Source organism: Nipponia nippon, unplaced genomic scaffold, assembly GCF_047370975.1.
Source record: "Nipponia nippon isolate SJK-2023a ecotype South Korea unplaced genomic scaffold, ASM4737097v1 scaffold_19, whole genome shotgun sequence".
Classification (NCBI taxonomy): Eukaryota; Metazoa; Chordata; class Aves; order Pelecaniformes; family Threskiornithidae; genus Nipponia; species Nipponia nippon.
The window spans coordinates 3,942,490-3,960,721 of NW_028262335.1; the positions used below are offsets into that span (position 1 = coordinate 3,942,490).

At 43.0% G+C, this 18,232-nt stretch overlaps 2 protein-coding genes across 3 annotated transcripts in view; both read left to right on the plus strand.

Annotated features, from left to right (window-relative positions):
- MTOR (mechanistic target of rapamycin kinase) overlaps nt 1–1,271 on the plus strand; it is a 66,176-nt gene extending 64,905 nt beyond the window's left edge. For both annotated transcript variants that reach the window (XM_087755222.1, XM_087755223.1), the window contains one exon: nt 284–1,271. In XM_087755222.1, the coding sequence (XP_087611348.1) occupies nt 284–299 (16 nt within the window). In that variant the 3' untranslated portion in view covers nt 300–1,271. The remainder of the gene's footprint in view (nt 1–283) is intronic.
- Nucleotides 1,272–1,986: 715 nt separating this feature from the next.
- EXOSC10 (exosome component 10) lies at nt 1,987–17,405 on the plus strand. The gene is made up of 25 exons (XM_087755498.1): nt 1,987–2,153; nt 2,984–3,120; nt 3,582–3,705; nt 4,200–4,304; nt 4,727–4,892; nt 5,666–5,777; nt 6,071–6,146; nt 6,290–6,400; nt 6,831–6,974; nt 7,313–7,503; nt 8,222–8,378; nt 9,032–9,180; nt 9,496–9,546; nt 10,338–10,449; nt 11,115–11,165; nt 11,704–11,782; nt 11,945–12,066; nt 12,379–12,474; nt 13,109–13,183; nt 13,655–13,742; nt 13,984–14,057; nt 14,610–14,778; nt 15,268–15,329; nt 16,545–16,618; nt 17,231–17,405. The coding sequence occupies exons 1-25, from the start codon at nt 1,992–1,994 to the stop codon at nt 17,259–17,261; spliced, it is 2,718 nt and encodes a 905-aa protein (XP_087611624.1). The 5' UTR covers nt 1,987–1,991; the 3' UTR covers nt 17,262–17,405.
- Nucleotides 17,406–18,232: the final 827 nt, after the last annotated feature.

Sequence of the window (18,232 nt, forward strand, 5' to 3'; positions counted from 1 at the left end):
TGAAATAAGGCATGTGATGGTCGCTGATTTCAGTTACAGTGAAGAACCACATGTTCTAAAATGTCATTTTGAGAGTTAGCTAACTTTGGACTATGCTTTAAGGAAATAGAATTTTTTTGCATTTTTAATCGTTAGTTAGCTGGAAAAAAGCATGGGGATCACCTGTCAACTTTTCCTGTACTAAAATGGTGCCTAATTAGTATGGAATCTCAGTCCTTCTCAGTGTTGCCTTTGTGAAACTATATGCAAGTCGGCATTACTACAATATCTTTGTTTTCTTTAGGTGTCCTTTCTGGTAACAGAAGATTCCAAAGTATCCACAGCCTTTTATTCTGGAGGCTTTTGCACTCCAAACTTGCTCTTCTACAAACACAAACTGAACGTTGGGACTGAAATACAGCCTTTGTCAGATATTTTGAAATGTAAATGAAAAGAGTTATTGTATATTAAAAGTTGGTTTAAGCCAATGTATAGCTGCTGTTGGAAAAACACAAGCTGTCTGAAACACAACAGTTGATTTGGGTTTCCAGGACAGTGAAGACTGATTGTACCACAGATGTCTATGGTTCCACTTGGTCTTTGGGGAACTGGTGATCCATCGAAAATAACTATATACGGGTTTTGACTTACTTTGCAATGTAACTAAGTCATTTGCAGATTAATTATTGCCCTGGTCAGTCCTGTTGGTGTGGCTGCAGTGAGCTCAATGCGCTTGTGCAGGAGGCTTCATTTAGGTTTGGGGGTGAGCTGGATAACTGGAAAGAAAGAAAGCAGAATTTTACCATTGTTTCATCCTGTTACCTTGTTTTCAAACTCGATTCTTGCCCCAAAATTGGAAACTGTATGTCCGCTCATTACACTAGTGCAGGAGTCGTGTTTCAGACTAGATCAGGATATCGGAGCAGATTCAAGAATTGGAGACCTTGAGCTGAGCAAAGTCAGGTGCCTCTATGCGGATTGATCGGTGGCAAACTGGGTGCAGGGTACAAATGAAATACCACTTGGGAGCTTCCCGCAGTGTCTGGATTAAAAAGCAGTATTGGGAAATAACTAGGGAAAGTTAGTACTTGGCATAGGAGGCAGATGTGGGGAGAACTGGTCATAACTTGAAACAGAAAATAATGGTTATTAAACATGAGGGTGAAGATAAAGTTATGATTTATGAATTAAACGTATTAAAAACAATGCACAAAATACAACAGAGTAGCCATGTTTAGACGCCATGTTGTATTTGAATATTTTTGTGCCAATAAATTACACCAAAATGTAAACATTTTGTCTGGGTTCTTGTTTATTCCTAAATACTACTTAGGAAGAGACAGGGAAGCAGATTAAGATTTTTTTTTTTTTTTTTGTGTTTCCTGTTGCCATGGATTTGACTTGTCTTTTTCTGCATCAGTTCAGGTGGTTGGCTATATTTGCTTTTTGATAGCAGCTGGAGGCAAAATTACCAAGACTGCATGGTGTCTGTCACTTGCATAAAAGAAACTTGACCATACGACCCCCAAATTTTAGTTGCCAGCTAATGCGATGTCATCCATGCGGTAAGAATGTCAGATTTCTTGGTCTCAGGGTTGCAGCCGCAGCTCGAGGGGCAGCGTGGGGTGCGTCGCTGTCCCAGATGCGGCTCCGTGGGCTTCGGTGCTGCGCCCCGAAAATGGGAAATGGGGAGGTGGCAGTCGGGGGCTTTGGGCGGCAGTGCCCCTGGCCCCTTTCCAGGTGCTGGTGAGGCTGTCATGGGGACTGCTCTGTCTGGTGGGTGCCTGTGGGGCACGAGTGCCTGTAGCCCTGCGGGGTGGCCATCGGCACCCCCAACCGCGGGGCCCCCCCTTTCCTTCCCGCCCGCCCAGGGGCCTGTTCCGCCACGCCGCCTGGGGGCGCCAGAGGGCAGCCCTGGCGCCCTCTACCCGTGCGCATGCGCCCCCCTCGAGCCGCCTCGACGACCGCGTTCTCGCGAGATCGTCTGAGCGTCGCGTGGCTGCGGGGGTAACATGGCGGCCGCCGTCGGTGGGGGGAGCGGCAGTGCGGCGGCGGAGAGCCCCGCGGGGCAGGAGGGGGGCCGCGGAGAGGCGGGGCGACCCGCGGAGGCGGAGAGGGGCAGCCCGGCCGCGGCGGTGCTGCCTGGCTTCGACGACGCCGACGCCTTCGTCAAGGTGCGCGGCGGCGGGGCCCGGGAGGGGGGAGCGGGGCGGGCGCCGTGCACTACCGCTCCCGGCGTGCCGTGCGCGGCTCGGGGCATGCCGGGAGCTGTAGTTCTGTCCTGTGGGGGCCGCTGAGGACCCCCACTTAAGTAGGGGCCACCCGTGAGGAGCCCCCTGTGGGCTTTCCCCGCCCTGCGCGGCAGGGAGGGTGCGGGCCGCTCACACGGGGGCCGGAGCGGGGCGTTGGGGCCTCGTAACCGCCCTGGGCTCGGGCCTTTTGTCCTGAGCAGAGTGCGGTACGCGCACCGTCCCGGGGTGGGGGTTTGCCGCCTCCCCGACGCGAGTCCGTGAAATGCAGAGGAACGGCGACCCCCGTGGGGCCCTTGCTGGGCGTGTGGCGATGGGCGTTGCCCCTTGGGTTGCAGATCTCGGCGTCAGCCACGTTGTGTTTCACCCGTGCATGCTGCTGCTTCCAAGAGAGGGAACACCTACGGTGCTCAAGCAGGAAGCATTGCAGGGTTGGGGTTTTTTTTGTTAAAATAATAAAGCAGTTACGTGCATTCCTGCTGATGTCACAAGCTTTCTTTCAGACCTTAAATACTAGACTGAGTTTTAAGTCTTGTTTTTGTTACTAGACTTTTCATCATTTTAAAGGTCTCCGAATAGACAACGTGAACTAAATGACTGTAAACTTACTCGTGTTAAAAAGTCCCATAGTATTGCATATTAGAACCACGCAGTTCAAACAAGCTAGGTGAAATTCATTTCTATCACATAGTATCCTGGGTAAATGGAGGAACAAAATACTGAAAAAATGCTCATAACATGACATTCTTGCGCAGTATGCTCTTGGCACAGTGGTGGCTGCCACAAAGGCATCTAATGGGCTTCCTCAGCCTGGTGATGAGTATGACTTCTACCGAAGCTTCCCTGGCTTCCGGGCGTACTGTGAAACACAGGGTGACCGTCTCCTTCACTGGTAAGGATGCATTTGCGTCTCTGGGCCATTGCTAATAGCTTCCAATCCAAAAGAGAGGGTAGCACCTTTCTTTGGAGACTCCGAACTTGCTGTAGCTAAAAGGATGGTTTATTTCACCTACCTGATTTTAGCTAGTTTTTCTAGCACTTGACAGTTTAAGTAACAAGTTGAAAGAGGGCCTTTATAATGATCTGGATAAAGAGCTGTGCAGGGAGCAGAGGCTGATATAAAACACGTTAGTCTATCTATTTAAAAAGTCACATGGTCTGTAAGAAATTAATTCTAGCACTTAATACTGTATAGATATTCCTTTTAGTCACTGCTCATATGATGTTATCTATAGGTACTGCATTTATTTATTTTCAAACTTTGAAGATGTAGAAAGTTGGGCAGAATTGGATGGTTTAGTGTTCAGCATGCCTGCTTTCAAATTGCTAATAGCTGTACCGTTCTTTTGGAAGCATGAGCAAGGTGATGCAATACCATGGCTGCCGTAGCCACATGAAAGATCGCAGCAAAGTGACAGAGCTGGAAGATAAATTTGATATGCTGGTTGACTCCAATGACATCATTCTTGAAAGAGTGGTAGGTAAATTATTTCTGGATGTTGTTCTTATAAACTGTTCAGTTGCTGCAAGGTTTTTGTCTTTTTTTTTTTTTTTTTAGTGCAAGAATTTCAGTGGTAGTGCTTTCACAATTACGTTTAGTGTTTCCTCAATCTGCTAGTTTTCCTTTTTATTTTAAAAACATTTCCATGTGCTAGGCCAGTGGTCGCAGCAGCTAAGGTAGATGGGTTATGGCCCAAAGGGAAGGAAGGTAATACGTGACTTGTGAGGAAAATGAATACAACTGGGAACGGGTCTGTAAATTCATAGAGCTGCTTTGCTGAGGAAACTCTTCCTACCCTTGACGTTCAACATATTCCTCCCGCATTAGTCTGTCTCATGTTGCACAGAATTTGGGGGAAATGGCTGTGGAGGTATCTACCTGTGTGACTTTCTTTATTCGGTCTGAATAGAGTGGCTGAGCATGGTAATTTAACAGGAGTGTGGTTTTCACCTTGCTTTTCTGGAATTTAGGGTATTTTATTGGATGAAGCAGCAGGAGTGAACAAAAACCAGCAACCAGTTCTTCCTGCTGGGTTACAGCCCCCACAGATGATCATTTCCAGCTGGAACCGCAAGGTGAGGCCTCTGCGCTCAGTTTGCTGTGTTATCGTAGCTTTTTTTCCCAGCATTGGCACTACTGATTTTCTAGTGGAGTTGAGTAATTAAACGTTCCATTGCTTTTTTTATATGTCCTAACTTCCTTCCTCTTTTGTTCCTTTTCCTATTTATTCAAACTTGATTCTGAATTCTGTGTGCTTTCTATTGCCATTTCAGTTTCATGTACACAACAGCCTTTCTTTTGCTTATGCGTATTAATTCAGGATCCTGATTTAGAGAATGTTCATTATTAGGTGCTGAACTCACTGCAAAAGAGTGACTTGCTTTAGAGTTTGGGGTATAACTTTATTCCTCTGAGTATTGGGTCAGGCTGAGTAAAAGAAACTAAACGTCTGTTAAGTCATGTGAGTTTTACCTGTGGTTTACCTTTTTCTAAATAGGCGGGAGAATCCCACAAAAGAACTCAGTCTGAAACCTTCCGACTGCTTCATGCCAAGAATATCTCTCGACCACAGCTCAAGTTTCGGGAAAAGATTGACAATTCCAACACTCCCTTTGTACCTAAACTTTTTATCAAGCCAAATGCTTTGAAACCTTTGCCTGAAGGTAAGGGGTTTATTTTTTGTTGGGTATTGAGAGTATTTGACACAAATCTGTCCTCACAGACAAGTCTAGAGGAGAAATCATTGACTGTAAAAACAGGTAACAGCCAGAGATGTTGACCATTTAGGTGCAGTAAGCTCTGTGACGCTGTTTCCATATGGGTAATGTAAGGGTAGGTCAGCATACAGCATCTTCCTGTTGGTATACAGTAAATAATTTGTTCCAAACAGATATTCTGCTGCTTCTTTTTACCACCATTGAATGTGAATGAGAGTCACTCTGGCACCAGAAGTGGTCTTGACTAGTCTAGTCGGCTTTACAGATACTTCTTTCTAATTAGGAGCACTAGGTGTTTGGTTAGACGTACCTTTGCTTTGGGTGCTTTATCAAAGCCACCAGTGTAACATCCTGTCTCGGCAACATGTTATTCTGCTGCTGATGATTCATCCATAGTCTGCACTGATGCGGTTGTACTTTTAGTAACTGGGAATGATTGAAAGGTTTTTCTGAAGATTTTTCAATCTCCTTCCAAGCTCTTGAGCAGAACCACCTTGCATCTTGCTTAACAACAGCCTGGTTAAACCTAGTAACTGAGTTGTCATTAGAGGCGCAGACAGAAATCTTGCTGATGGCAAAAGCTGCAGGTCTAAATTGTTAAGATTTTTGATACTTTATGATTTTAATAGGATCTTGTGGTGGGTGGAGGGGAGAGCATAGTAGGCTGAGAACATGTTATGTGTGGGACCCGGTCCAGTTGTTCCATATTGGTTGTTCAGCCCTCACAAAAAGTGGACGGGAACGAAAGGAGCGCCCTGAAGACTTGGATGTACCAGCTGCTTTGGCAGACTTCATACACCAGCAGAGGACGCAGCAAACTGAGCAAGACATGTAAGAAATTAAACTGACAGCCAGGTGCTTGGAGTACCATTGGTGAACATGTACTTGTATGGTCCCGTCGTGCTGATGCTATTCATGTGTGACAGCTCTGCATGTGTTTGCGTCTGCACACTACGTTGCGTGTGATTTGCTTTAGACATCTGCAGTTATTTTAAACCTATGCTTAATAAGAGACAAAATTTCTACTCAATAGGGAAACTGCCATAGCTCTCAAAGTCTCTTGTATTCTGGCTTTATAAAGATGATTGAAATTTAGTCTGTGCCTGTCTTCCTAATTTCCACAGGTTTGCTCACCCTTACCAGTATGAACTGGAGCATTTTTCTCCACCAGATGGAGTTCTCAAGAAACCAGAACCCCAGGTTGGTGCCCACATTAAATTAAACTTACTGCAGATGCGGTAAGTTTACAGCCAGCCATACCTGACGAATATCAGGATTGAGGGTGGAGGTCAGGGGTGGGAATTGACAGAGAACATACCATGCCTAATAATTTACTCTGCCAGATGTACAGGCCCATCAAGGAAACACCCTGTCATTTTATCACCACACTGGATGAGCTCGTAGAACTAAATGAAAAGCTTATGAACTGTAAAGAATTTGCCCTGGACTTAGAGGTAATCAGATTGCCTTTTCTGTTTAAAAGTTCCATGTGTACTGTTAGTACCTAGGAGACCATTATATTCTTCTAGTCTGTTTTGTAGTCTTCTCTTTCTCCTGCTTTTTGTACTTTCTGACGTGAAAAGACAGACCATGACCCCGACCTGTCAGCTATTATCTAGAAGGTTGAATTAATCTGTGTCAATACTGTAAGTTTTCCAATGGTGGTACTGGCTGCACACTCGATACTGAATTTGGTCTTTCAATTCATCCCATGTTTCTTTATGTCATGTTAGTGACTGCAAAGAGAAAGCTTGCTCATCCAATTGTTTTTTTTCTTTAAGAAGTCCTCTGTTACTTTTTATTCCTTCACTTGGGGTGCTCTTTGTTTTATAGTATTACTTCTGTAACGGATCCTAGATTACATCTCTCTTCCATGTTTTTCAGCACCATTCCTACAGGAGCTTCCTGGGCTTGACATGCCTGATGCAGATTTCCACCCGAACAGAAGACTTCATTATTGATACACTGGAATTGCGCAGCGACATGAACATTCTCAACGAGACCTTCACAGACCCTGCAATTGTGAAGGTCAGCTGCCAAATTCACCAATTTACCACCAGAATTCCTTTTTTTTGTTGGGTTCCCTCCCTCCCCTTACTTTAAGCTTTATTATAGTTAAAAGCACACTGTGTGCTCTGTCTTGGTCACTTGGCTCTGTTTCCATTGTAATTTGTTCACGTGCGTGTTTCCTTGATGTAAGTGGGGAGTTACTTGCCAAGTGCACTTATTTAGTAGTTCTGCACTTAACAGTGAAGGACAGAGAGAAAAGAAATCTGGTCCTAGACACATGAATGTGAAACCACAGCACTGCCAGCCTGGAGTAGAAATGTTCTTCATATCATTCTCAATTTGTTTTGCTTTTCAAGGTCCTTCATGGTGCTGATTCAGATGTGGAATGGCTGCAAAAAGACTTTGGTCTGTACTTGGTGAACATGTTCGATACTCACCAAGCTGCTCGTCTCCTCAATCTTGGCAGGCATTCTTTGGACCACTTGCTAAAGCTGTATTGCAATGTAGATGCTGACAAGCAGTACCAGCTGGCTGACTGGAGGATACGGTAAAAACTGACCCCTTAAATGGGCTGGAGCTGCAAGGTAGCACTTATCCTTGTTTGTATTATTAGAGCAGGAGCATGTTTCTGGTTGCAAGCCCCATAGTTGTAGGTTAGTCTCAAAGTGAACGAGCACAGCGTTTACCTGGCTGTGCTTTAAGTTCTTTTATGAGTGTTGTATTTTCCTGTGTTTCTTTAGAAAATGTGTTCTTTTGGGAATATCAGGAAAGATTAAGTAATGAAAAGCTCCTGGAAGCTCACTTCTTAGGAACAGTGCTTAATCACTGCAGTATTATGGAGAAAGTCAGTATTTGCTCCTCTAGAGCCCCCACAAAAACATTCAGTCACCTGCACTAGGTTGGAGCAATGAGCTTGACTATGCAGATGGACCCTGCACACCACAGAGGTCCCAGATCTACTTAATGTAGGCTCTGCAGAGAGAAAATAGTTACGACAAATACCATAGCAAGCAGTTCTGTCATCTGACTTAGCTACATGGCAATCCTGCTCTCCAGCATGTGAACAAGATGCCATCTGAATTGGACAGTGCACAGCATGTTACTGCTGTTGCCCAACAACTCCTTCAATAAGGAAACAGAAGAATTTCCCTATTAGTTTGTGGCATGTTTTAAGTGCAGTTTGCCCTAATATGCCTTGCAAGAGGAAAATGACGGTTTGGCAGGGCAACTGAAATGTATTAGTATAATTTTGGCTCTTTTTCTAGCCCTTTGCCAGAAGAAATGATTCAGTATGCCCGTGATGACACTCACTACTTGCTCTACATCTATGATAAAGTAAGGGAGGCGCTGTGGGAGAGAGGGAACGAGCAGCCCACTCAGCTGCAGGTTGTGTGGCAACGCAGCAAGGACATCTGCCTGAAGGTAAAGCTTCGCCTGGTTGGATTACCCGGATCAGAGTATGGGCTTAGTAGGACAGAAAGTCCTGTACCTATCCTACGTCTGTTGCATAGATGCAGGTTTTTTTCCTCTTTGTGTGTCTGAAAACAGCTGTGTAAACTCTGACTCAGTTGTGTGCAGTCACTTGTTTCACTATCTAAAATCCTTAGATTCAGATGCCCTATTCCTGTTTTTTGAATGCTGGCACTCCTTGGCCTCCTGATGCTTTCAGGTGTGTCTCTCCCAAGAGAGAGGTTACATTTCCAGTTCTACCGGACGTTCCTAGAAGTTCAAAGTCTAGCTGGAATTGCATTATGAGATAATTATATTGTGCCTGTGGAAAACACTGTCTGTGAAAGTAGACCTTGTTTAATGTAGTAAAGCATGAAGATAGTATATGTTTAAAGCTGCTCCTGGAGTTGGCAAGGGTGGTTTTCCCCTAAAAATGGATGAGATGAATGTTTTTCAGGGATAGGCTCCTACCGATAGTTTAGGGCAAAAGCTCCAAGACACATTGTACCTGAGTTTATTTAGTCCCCTTATGTCTGTGTGAGATTCTGTCTGTCTCAGTGAAGCAAGGCAAACTAGAAAGCACAAATCTGATACTGATCATGAGTGTTTCTTTTTTTCCTGTCCAGAAATACATCAAGCCCCTCTTTTCAGATGAATCCTACCTTGAGCTCTACAGGAGGCAGAAAAAACATCTCAACACACAGCAGCTAGCAGCATTTAGGTTGCTGTTTGCATGGAGAGACAAGATGGCGCGTCAAGAGGATGAGAGTACAGGGTAGGAAGTCTTTTGTCACAGACACTGGCTTAATACTTCAGTGAGTCTCTTGGATTGTGCCCCTCTCCTCCCCCCTGAGGTGGAACCACTTTGTTACCTGTAAAAATTAGTGTACTACCTCAGGCTGCTTTTTACACAGAAGTCCTGTTATGTTAGCAGTAAATTCTTACAAGTATCTAGATCAACCCTACTTAATTTCTTTTTAACTGATTTCATCTTTTCAGACCTTAATTGGGGCAGACTTGTGCACTTTGAAGGTATTTTTTAAGAGTTTTTAATATTCTGTTACATTCACACCACCTCTTTGTGTTGTAGATATGTGCTACCAAATCATATGCTATTGAAGATAGCAGAGGAGCTGCCCAAGTAAGTTTTCTTCACCCTTGAGGAGTCTCATTTGATTTTAATAACCAGCAAGTCGTTTCCTAGTGTGTAACTGCTTCTGCAGTTGGTCCCTTCCTTCCAGCTGTCAATACTGCTTTTCTCTATAGTCCTTCAGTTTGGAAGAGAAATAAATAGCAATACTCCTTCAGAAGCCTCCAAGCTGCTTCTGGGATATATCTCTCTGATTTTATTCCACTAATAAAACACATTCCTTTGCATTGCTATATGTCACACATCTCCCCTGAGATTCCTACAGTATTACAGAGCAAGAGAGGGATGAGTTCCTCCATAACATTTATTTGTTTTTTTTTTTCCGTTCCTAAAGGGATTGGGGGTGGAAGGGGGAGCTAAGGGGCAGATTCCTTAAAACACGCAATTTATACAACATTTTCCTCAAACACTTGGCACTCATCATCTAACATCCATACTTGAGAATAAAAAAGAAAATGCATCTTTAAACGCAAGTCCACTGCTGGGCTCAACTTCCATAGATGAATGCTGAAGAAGGAACAAAATGAAGATGGGGACAGAGAGACAGACCACAGAAAAGATAAGTGAGAGGAGAGCTGAGTTAATGGTTTCTCCTTATCTGCACAAACCTGCTATGAAAGAATTTTTCATCACAGAGAATAAACTCTGACAGATTAATCTGACTTGTCTTTTTCTGTCACAGTCAGGACCGTAGTTATGTCTGGTTGTACATCCTTTGAATGCAAATGGCTAACATATCAGCCATAAATACAGCACACTGAATTTTTTTCATCTCTCTTTAGAGAACCCCAGGGCATCATTGCTTGCTGTAATCCAGTCCCACCACTAGTTCGCCAGCAGATTAATGAATTGCATCTTCTCATTCAGCAGGCCCGGGAGATGCCTCTTGTCAAGGTAGGAGTAGTTCGTACCACGCAAGAGACTCATCACTTGCTTTCCATAAGTCAGGGACTGAAGCTAAATGGTGACCTATGATGATGTGTATATGCTGAAGTTTGCTTTTTGAACACTGTGAATATAGTGTTCTGTAGTAGAGCTGAAAGATATATTGCAACTTCTTCCTGCCTGTCTATTGTCTGCTGTGTACTGGCTTACACACAGTGTAGTTTCCTGGAGAACTAGAGCAGTAAAAGAACAGACACTACTTGAACAGGGTGCAGTTGTCTGTCTTACATTGCACATCATGTTTGCCTGTGTGAGGAAGAACTGGACCTTGTGGAATTTGTTGGCCATGTAAATGGATTCATAAATCTTTTACCACTATGGTGAAGCAAAAAGAAAAAACCTAGGTGTAAGAGGTTCATTAGTTAAAATACATTATCAGCATGTTAATATTAATACAGGCCTCCTCTAGCGAAACAAAACCATTTGTGAGCATGACCCTGTCCTTTCTGTGTGGGATGTTTGTTTAAATGTAGCCAGCAGGAGAAGAAGAAAGAATGTAATTTTATTAACCTGCTAGCTTGTAATAAATGTGTTGAAAACATTGATAAGGAGGCCAACCTAGAAGAAGTAGGGCCAGGTGCATTTAAGTGACTTACCTTTCTCTCCCACTCTAGTCAGAGATCACTTTGGCAGTCAAGAAGAGAGCACCTCTGTCCAGCCCTGAGGTACTGTTTGCATAATACTTGTTACCTAATGTCTTAAGCCTTAAACTCGGAAACAAATGTAGCAAAATTCTAGCTTCTAGTAAATTGATCTCATCCATTTTACAGGTCACTCGTCACTTTAGCTTAATGTTACTTTTCTGTGCTAGACTCATCACATTACCAGCTGTAAATTGGTATTTTACAAACCACCATAATAGCAGCACTTAAGGCTTCATCAGCAAATGCTCTAGCTGCTGGACAGTTTCATGTGCGTTAGTCTATATTGACTGATCTATAAGAAGAGAAGTTTCAGATGAGTTTCTAAGGCTGACTCGTTTTCTCTCCTCGTGCGTATGAATTAGCCAGTGGGTGTTTGCACAGATCTCCTTTTGATGCCAGATGCAATGTGCTCTGGCAGGTGAGCTATATGAAGAATATTCAGTCTCTGAATTTCACACTTTTATTTGAATTTTCATTGATGTGTCTCTGCAATGTGTGAAAACATCTATAGATTCATAGAGTAGTGTATTAATGGTGTTTGTAATTTGAATCTCTGCAGAGGCTGGAGAATACCTTCTTTGGACCACATGACAGTTCCCGGATTCCTATGGATGATTTTCAGAACAACCCTGCCTTGGGTAATTTGCACTTAACCTAAAAACTGTGCTAATAATGACATGATGTGGCTTTGACGTGGGGAAGTAAGCAGCCCTGAAGACACTTTCAGTGAAACCTCGTTACACAAAAGAGCGGTAAAATATACAAGTATCTAATCAAAATTTTGTCTCCTTTTCACGTAGAGCCTGCACCTATTTTGGAACGTGGTTGTCTCTTTTCAGACAGTGAGAGGACAATGAATATTCAGGATGTTCAGCCAGAGTCAACATGTCTTGTTGCTACTGCCACTGTCAGCATATTCAGTGTAAGCAACGTGTTTGTGATAGTGTCGGTATTTAAGTATTAGAAAACGTACTTAATAATCTGATAAATCTGTGTGAAAGTGTTGCAAGAAATAGTAAGGTGGGACGTGCATGGAAATGATACCGGCTTGCTGTCAAGCATGTGGCATAACCAAGACAAGGTTAGGAGGCCAGCAAGTTAATTACATCTCTTTGGAGGGCTGCTGCCATCAGCGGAGTTTCAGATAGAGTGAGAAATAATATGCATGAAACGGCAGTAGCCAAAACCAAAAAGTATTAATGTTTAATATTTCTTCCTTTTTTTTTTTTTTAAGGAATGTGATGAAGATGAAGGAAATGAGAAGGCTTTAACCACTGCACAGCAGAAAGCTCAGCGTATAATGGAGTCCTTTGAAAATCCATTTAGAATGGTAAAAGCTCCAATACATATTTGTAGTGGGACTCATAAACTACCTAGTGCAGAGGATGCTCTGAGCTGTTTTCCAGGCATATCTGAAAGAGCTTGATATAGCATCAGCTGCTGCTCTCGTACTGGAATCGAGAGATTGTCCTCCTTGCAAAGCACGCACGTGTGGACTTGTTTTCAAAACACATTGAAATGCCTCTTAGATATATGTCTTTCTACATAGTAAACAGATCACTCGCTGTTTTTTTTAAATCAAGTTTGAGGGTTTTTTAATTTGCATCACATTTTCATCTCTATGGCTAGAGTTAGTGAGCTGATTTTACTCTTCTAATAAATCAGAAGAACAATAGAATACTTTGTTACAGATTCAGAGCGGCAAATTACTAGGAAATAATATGAAAAGAACTTTTTCTGGTGTGTGGCTGGGGGTTGATTTTTGGGGGTTTTTTTGTTTGGTTTTTCTTTAGCATTTCTCTTGGCCATAGCTGTGGTAACTTTTCTTTTTCCAAAAGGTGATCTATCTGTAGAATGTTTCTTAAATATGAACTTTTGATTTGGAACATTTTAAGTAGCATTTTAGCAGTGAGCTAAGTGTCATGTGCTGTGTTTAAAGCAAAATGTTTTTTTCCTCTCTACAGTACCTACCTTCAGAACAGAATCCTGCCTATGTCTCACAATCGGCAAAGTTTGACCCGTCATCAAAAATTTATGAAGTAAGACTTGCGCTGAAATTTCCTGCCAAGTAGTACTAAAGAAACGAATAAGTAGATTATTTTCCTTTGGGAACCTCAGCAATATAGGATTTTTTTTTTCTCCTTAGAAAAAGAATCTAAGTTTTGAGAGACTTGACACGTTTCCGAATCTGTAGTTCATTGTTTCTGTAGCATTCGTATCCTTCGAAGAACCAGGGATTGGAGACATTCCACTGTATATTCCCTGTCTGTCAAAGCTACAAACTATTACTGAAGTCTGTATCTGCCTTCGTTCTCATGGCTTGTTTGTAGCTCAGAACTTTTAAAGCAAATGGTTTACTTTACCTGGTGCAGCAGATCTTAATCTCTTTTACAATCCAATTTGATCTTTTGTACTCTTAATGAAGACCAGCATGTAGTAGCAAGTTTATAAACTCCCTTTTGCCATAAAACTTCAAAGAAGGTGATCCCAGGTAATTTTTTTCATTGCAGATCAGCAATCGATGGAAGTTGATGAGTCAGACGCAAGTACAGAAGGAGTCCAAAGATGAAACCAAAAAGAAAGCAGCCCAGCAGTCAGGTACAGCCATTCTTCCCTTCCTCAATGCATTGGCTAGCATGCTTTTCCCAATACACATGGGTTGTTTCCCAGTTAGAAGAAAACCTTACATGATGGATTTCCTGATGGATGGGATTGTTTGTTTGACAGAGATTGTACTCTTTTTAGTTTGAGACTTGCTACAACCTGGTTTGTTTGCTTTTTCTAAGCTCCTGAGTAACTTACTCCTGCTTTTTACAGTAATGCTTGTCTGTTTCCATAGCTGCTCGTGACCAGGCACAGAAGGTGTATAAAGAGGCAACAGAAAATATTGTGTCTGTTCGTCAGCAAGCTATGGTATGTCATTCAATTCCCTACTTCCAGCCTTTGCCCCTTTTGACCTTTATAACATAGTTCAGAATGAAACCCTAAGCCCTATAACTCTGAAATACCCGAATTACAGTCTTTTGATACATCTTTCTGTGGTTCTGCCCTGTGTGTAGCATTAGGCCCCTAGCAACTGTGCTGTGCAAATCCTTGCATCCCTCCATTATCTTGAGTAGGGAATGTTTTCCACAGCTGCACCTCACTGCTCCTCACTTGCCTGGGTTTCCCCAAATCTGCCTGTGGGGCCACAGCAGATCTCAACCTCTAGTGTCCTGTGGAATGACAACTTGGCTTTTCATCTGAAAAGTCCCTGCTGTAAGGGGAAAAATAAAAGCAGTTTAGGCCCAAAGAAGAGCACAGGGCTTTCTCCCCGCACTATTATTGCCAAAGGCAATAGCTGTCACTGGGGCCTCGGTCCATTGGGCAGTTCATTTGCATGCTGGCGTTCATGCCTGTACATAGATGTTTCATTCTCCTCTCCTGAACTTGTCCTTGTTTCTGTTCTGTGGGTTGCTTCCACAGCAGGAGCAAGCTAATAAGAAGAGGGAGAGAGTCATGAGTGAAACGGGAACAGAGTTGCCAAAACAAGAGAAAAAACGTCCAAAAGCCTCCCAGCAACCAGAGGAGCTGGAAGCACCGAAGCAGTTTACTCCCTTTGATTACAGCAAGTCCAACTTCAAAGTGTTTGCGGGTAAGATCTGGATCTCTTGCTAGAGTGCTGCAGGCTGTGGAAAATGTTGCCAGCTGAGCCCTGAGAAGGCTGTGTGTGAATGTAGGTGCCAAGGCAGTACAAACTGTTATAATGCACTTACCTTACAGTGGGGAAATATTAAAAGAAATTAACATGGAGAATGTACAGTTTAACATCCCTTTTCTGATTTGGAAAGAAAATCCTGAAACCGTCAGCCAAGGGGATTGTGGATTCATATTTTGCTGCTTTTCTCTGTAGTTCAGAGTCATCTGTTTAATTGGACCCCAGGAACTAGGAGGCAAAGGAGATTTGACTCCTTTGTAACAAGTATCTATTGAAAAGCATCTCCTACTCTTAAGAGACTGTTGTGGGTTTTAGCATGTGGGAGACTGCAGTGAAACCTCCTTATCATCAGAGGAACACCATGGAATGAGTGTTCTTTCATTGAACAGAAAATTTTAGTGACAGCTTCTCTCCTCTCTCCCTTAGGAAGCAGCAAATCGAAGCAGTCGCCACAATTTGATCCTGCCAAGCAAGCTTACGCAGGCAAGGTACGGGCACGTCATGAAAGAAGGAGCAGAAATGTCGATAATGGCATGTGCCCAGCTGGGGACTCGCTGGGGAAGGCGGATGACTTTTTCTGGATCTGCAGAATGTTCCCTAACAGCACTTGGTACTGAGGTGCAGCTTCCAATCACAAGCTCATACTTCGTTTTATAGCCTCTTCCCATTCAGGAAGAGCTTTTTTGGGGCTCCTCCAACTCTCTTGTTTTTTCCCACCTCTTCATACATTGTTCACACCTACACCCCCATACACTTAGACCACAGCACAACACCACAAATTCCCAATACCAAATTCAAGGCACTCTCAAAAATCTCAAAGTCAGTCCAGTTATTCCATGCCATGGCAGGTTTGCGTGTTGCCCACATTCTCCGCTAGGTACTGTCATTAGGAAAACTGTCTCGGCTCAGAGAATTTTTTACTTAATTTATTGCTAATTGAGATACTGAAGAGAAGAAAGAAGACATAAACAAACACATACTTAGGGAAACCTGTGACCAGCACAGGGCAGTTCCTGTGTTCTCATTGTGCCTCAGCCCAGGTCACCCCTGCAGACCTGGGTTACCTAAAACCCTGCATAGTGCTTACGTGGGGAGGGTTTGGGTGCTGATGTGCGATGTCAGTGGGCATTCAGGCATGAAGTAATAGGATGCCCACGCGTGAACTCATTGGGTGCTCGAGCATTAATTTTAAGTTCTGAAGCTCATTTCTTGCATTTCAGCCTCTTTCCTGGGCATTCACCCTTCCTGCATATTTAACTGGAAGGCAAATGGTACCAGGGAGCATCTTAGATATTCATTAAAAGTTGTATTTTAGAAGCTGAACAAGTTTATGCCTGATAGTGTAAGAAAGAGTTTCCTGTGCAATCCCTTTTCTGTGTCAGTTGAAACTTGTTTCAGGAGAAAAAAAGAAACCGATTGGTGAATTTAAGACAACCTGCGCAGATCTTTCTGTCTAGATGGGTAAGATTTGTTGTCAGTGGGGTACTGTACCTCACGTGTCAAGGTTAGACCAGTAGCACAGCACTTACTCAGATGCATTCAGCGCATATGCATGTAAAGTCCTAAACCATAAAGCTCACAGTGTAAACGAGCAGTGTTTCTTGAAGTTGGAGGGACCTGACAGCACATGAATCTCATGGAATATACTGTATTTGGCAGGTACCTCACTGTGGTGGTGGTGTTTTCTTTTTTTTTTTGTGCAGAAATTTGCTGGAGCTAACAAACTTCAACAGTCTGGAAACCGAAGCATGTCCTACCTGGCGGGGAAAGCCGATAGGTGCGTTGTTGTCAGCCTGCTCTCATCGCAGTGGTGGAGTGTTTTCATGCCTGTGCCCTGGAGCTATGGGCAAAGCATAGCTATTGTCCTCTGTTCAGAGTGTGGGAGCTTAAGCACATGTTTAATGGGAAGAGGTTGCGTAACACCTACTCAGCTTGACGTCAGTTTATAAGGAAAAAAAAGAAAAAAAGAAAAAAAGAAAAAAAGAGAAAGCTTAGGATTAATGCAATCAAAGACAATTCTGGGTGGAAGGTTTGAAATGCTGAGGTAAAAGTTTGTGTTAATAGATGTGGGAGTCGCTTTCTTTGGCCACAAAGATAGGTAGAAGTGGGGAGAACATTTGCCTAGCTTGGGAGGAAGATGAAGAACAGTGCTGCCAAATATGAACATTCTTGTTCTGAATAGATACTTAATGTGTGGCTTACAAGACTTGATCCTTGTGTATTATTTAGTCATAAAAAAGCAACACTAGGTAAGAGCAGCATTGGAGGGAGAAAGGTTCTGTCTGCATCATGACCCTTTCTCAATAGTATCATTGTAACCAACATAGGTTTTCAACCTTGAATGGATTTAGAGCAAGAGCTGAAGTGTTCCTGTAACTGTCTTTTGCAGGGGTTCCAGGCACCACTGGCCAAAGAGATAGTCCTTGTTAGAGGACCTGTGGGAGTTGCTGCTGAACAGAACAATCATCAGAAGTATTGTCACCATGGGAAGGCAAATACCGGTCATTGAGCAGTTTTTGTACAGAAATGTTTTTAAACCCATTAAAATCCTTTTTTTTCCAAAAGGAAAAACATCTTAATTGATTTCACTTTTATTATATTCACATTGGTTCTTTTTCTAATTATACTCGCCATGTTGCTTTGTTTCTAATTTTGAAAGTTTATCCTGTGTCCTCAAACTACAGTTAGGCTAAACTGGTCACCTCTTGGAGTTGCTTGAAGTCCAGAACCAGCATGTCAGTGGAGTATGAGAGGAACCTCTTGGCATTTCTAAAGCCAGCACAAAAATAATAGAGACATTCAGTAAATGTGACTCAAACCCCAGCAGTCCAGAGGAGGAAATAAGGCCAGACTCTCTTTTATGTTAGATCTTGCTTACAAATTGAACTGCACAGCTCATCTCTTACAAGACAAGGTAATATGAAAAATTGTGTTTACTTGGCAGTGTTTGTGTATTTTTAAGCAAAGATTTTAAGGGGAAGAAAGGGTTAAGGTACTTTTTGGATCAGAGACCAGTGGTTTCACCATAAAGTTAGAGAGTGAAAGTTTTTCACCATAAAGTTAGAGAGTGAAAGCAACAGCATTAGGTGGAAGGTAAAAACACAGAGTGCAATATTGGGTTGGGGAAAGCCAGTGAGGTTCTGTGCTGCAACTGAATCTCGGTACAGCTATACTAACATTTCATAGTTTTAAATACCCACAGTGAGTTATCCTGAGGTCTTTGTAGAAAGAGTATCAGTCCATAATTTGCTGGATGGATAGCAGAGCTTACTCTAAATACTGACAACTGAAGGCTGGTAACGCTGCTGTGAAAGAGGTAAGCAACGTTACAGTTCAACAGTCGGGAGTGCTGAAGGGTAGGGCTGATGGGACCTTGCTTGAAGCCACATTA

Bases quoted from the DNA above. Each gene is read 5' to 3' on its own strand.
- EXOSC10 (XM_087755498.1), top strand. From the start codon at position 1,992: ATGGCGGCCGCCGTCGGTGGGGGGAGCGGCAGTGCGGCGGCGGAGAGC. The intron at 6,401-6,830 runs GTAATCAGATTG...CATGTTTTTCAG, and splicing joins AATTTGCCCTGGACTTAGAG to CACCATTCCTACAGGAGCTT. The intron at 12,475-13,108 runs GTAAAAGCTCCA...TCCTCTCTACAG, and splicing joins TTGAAAATCCATTTAGAATG to TACCTACCTTCAGAACAGAA.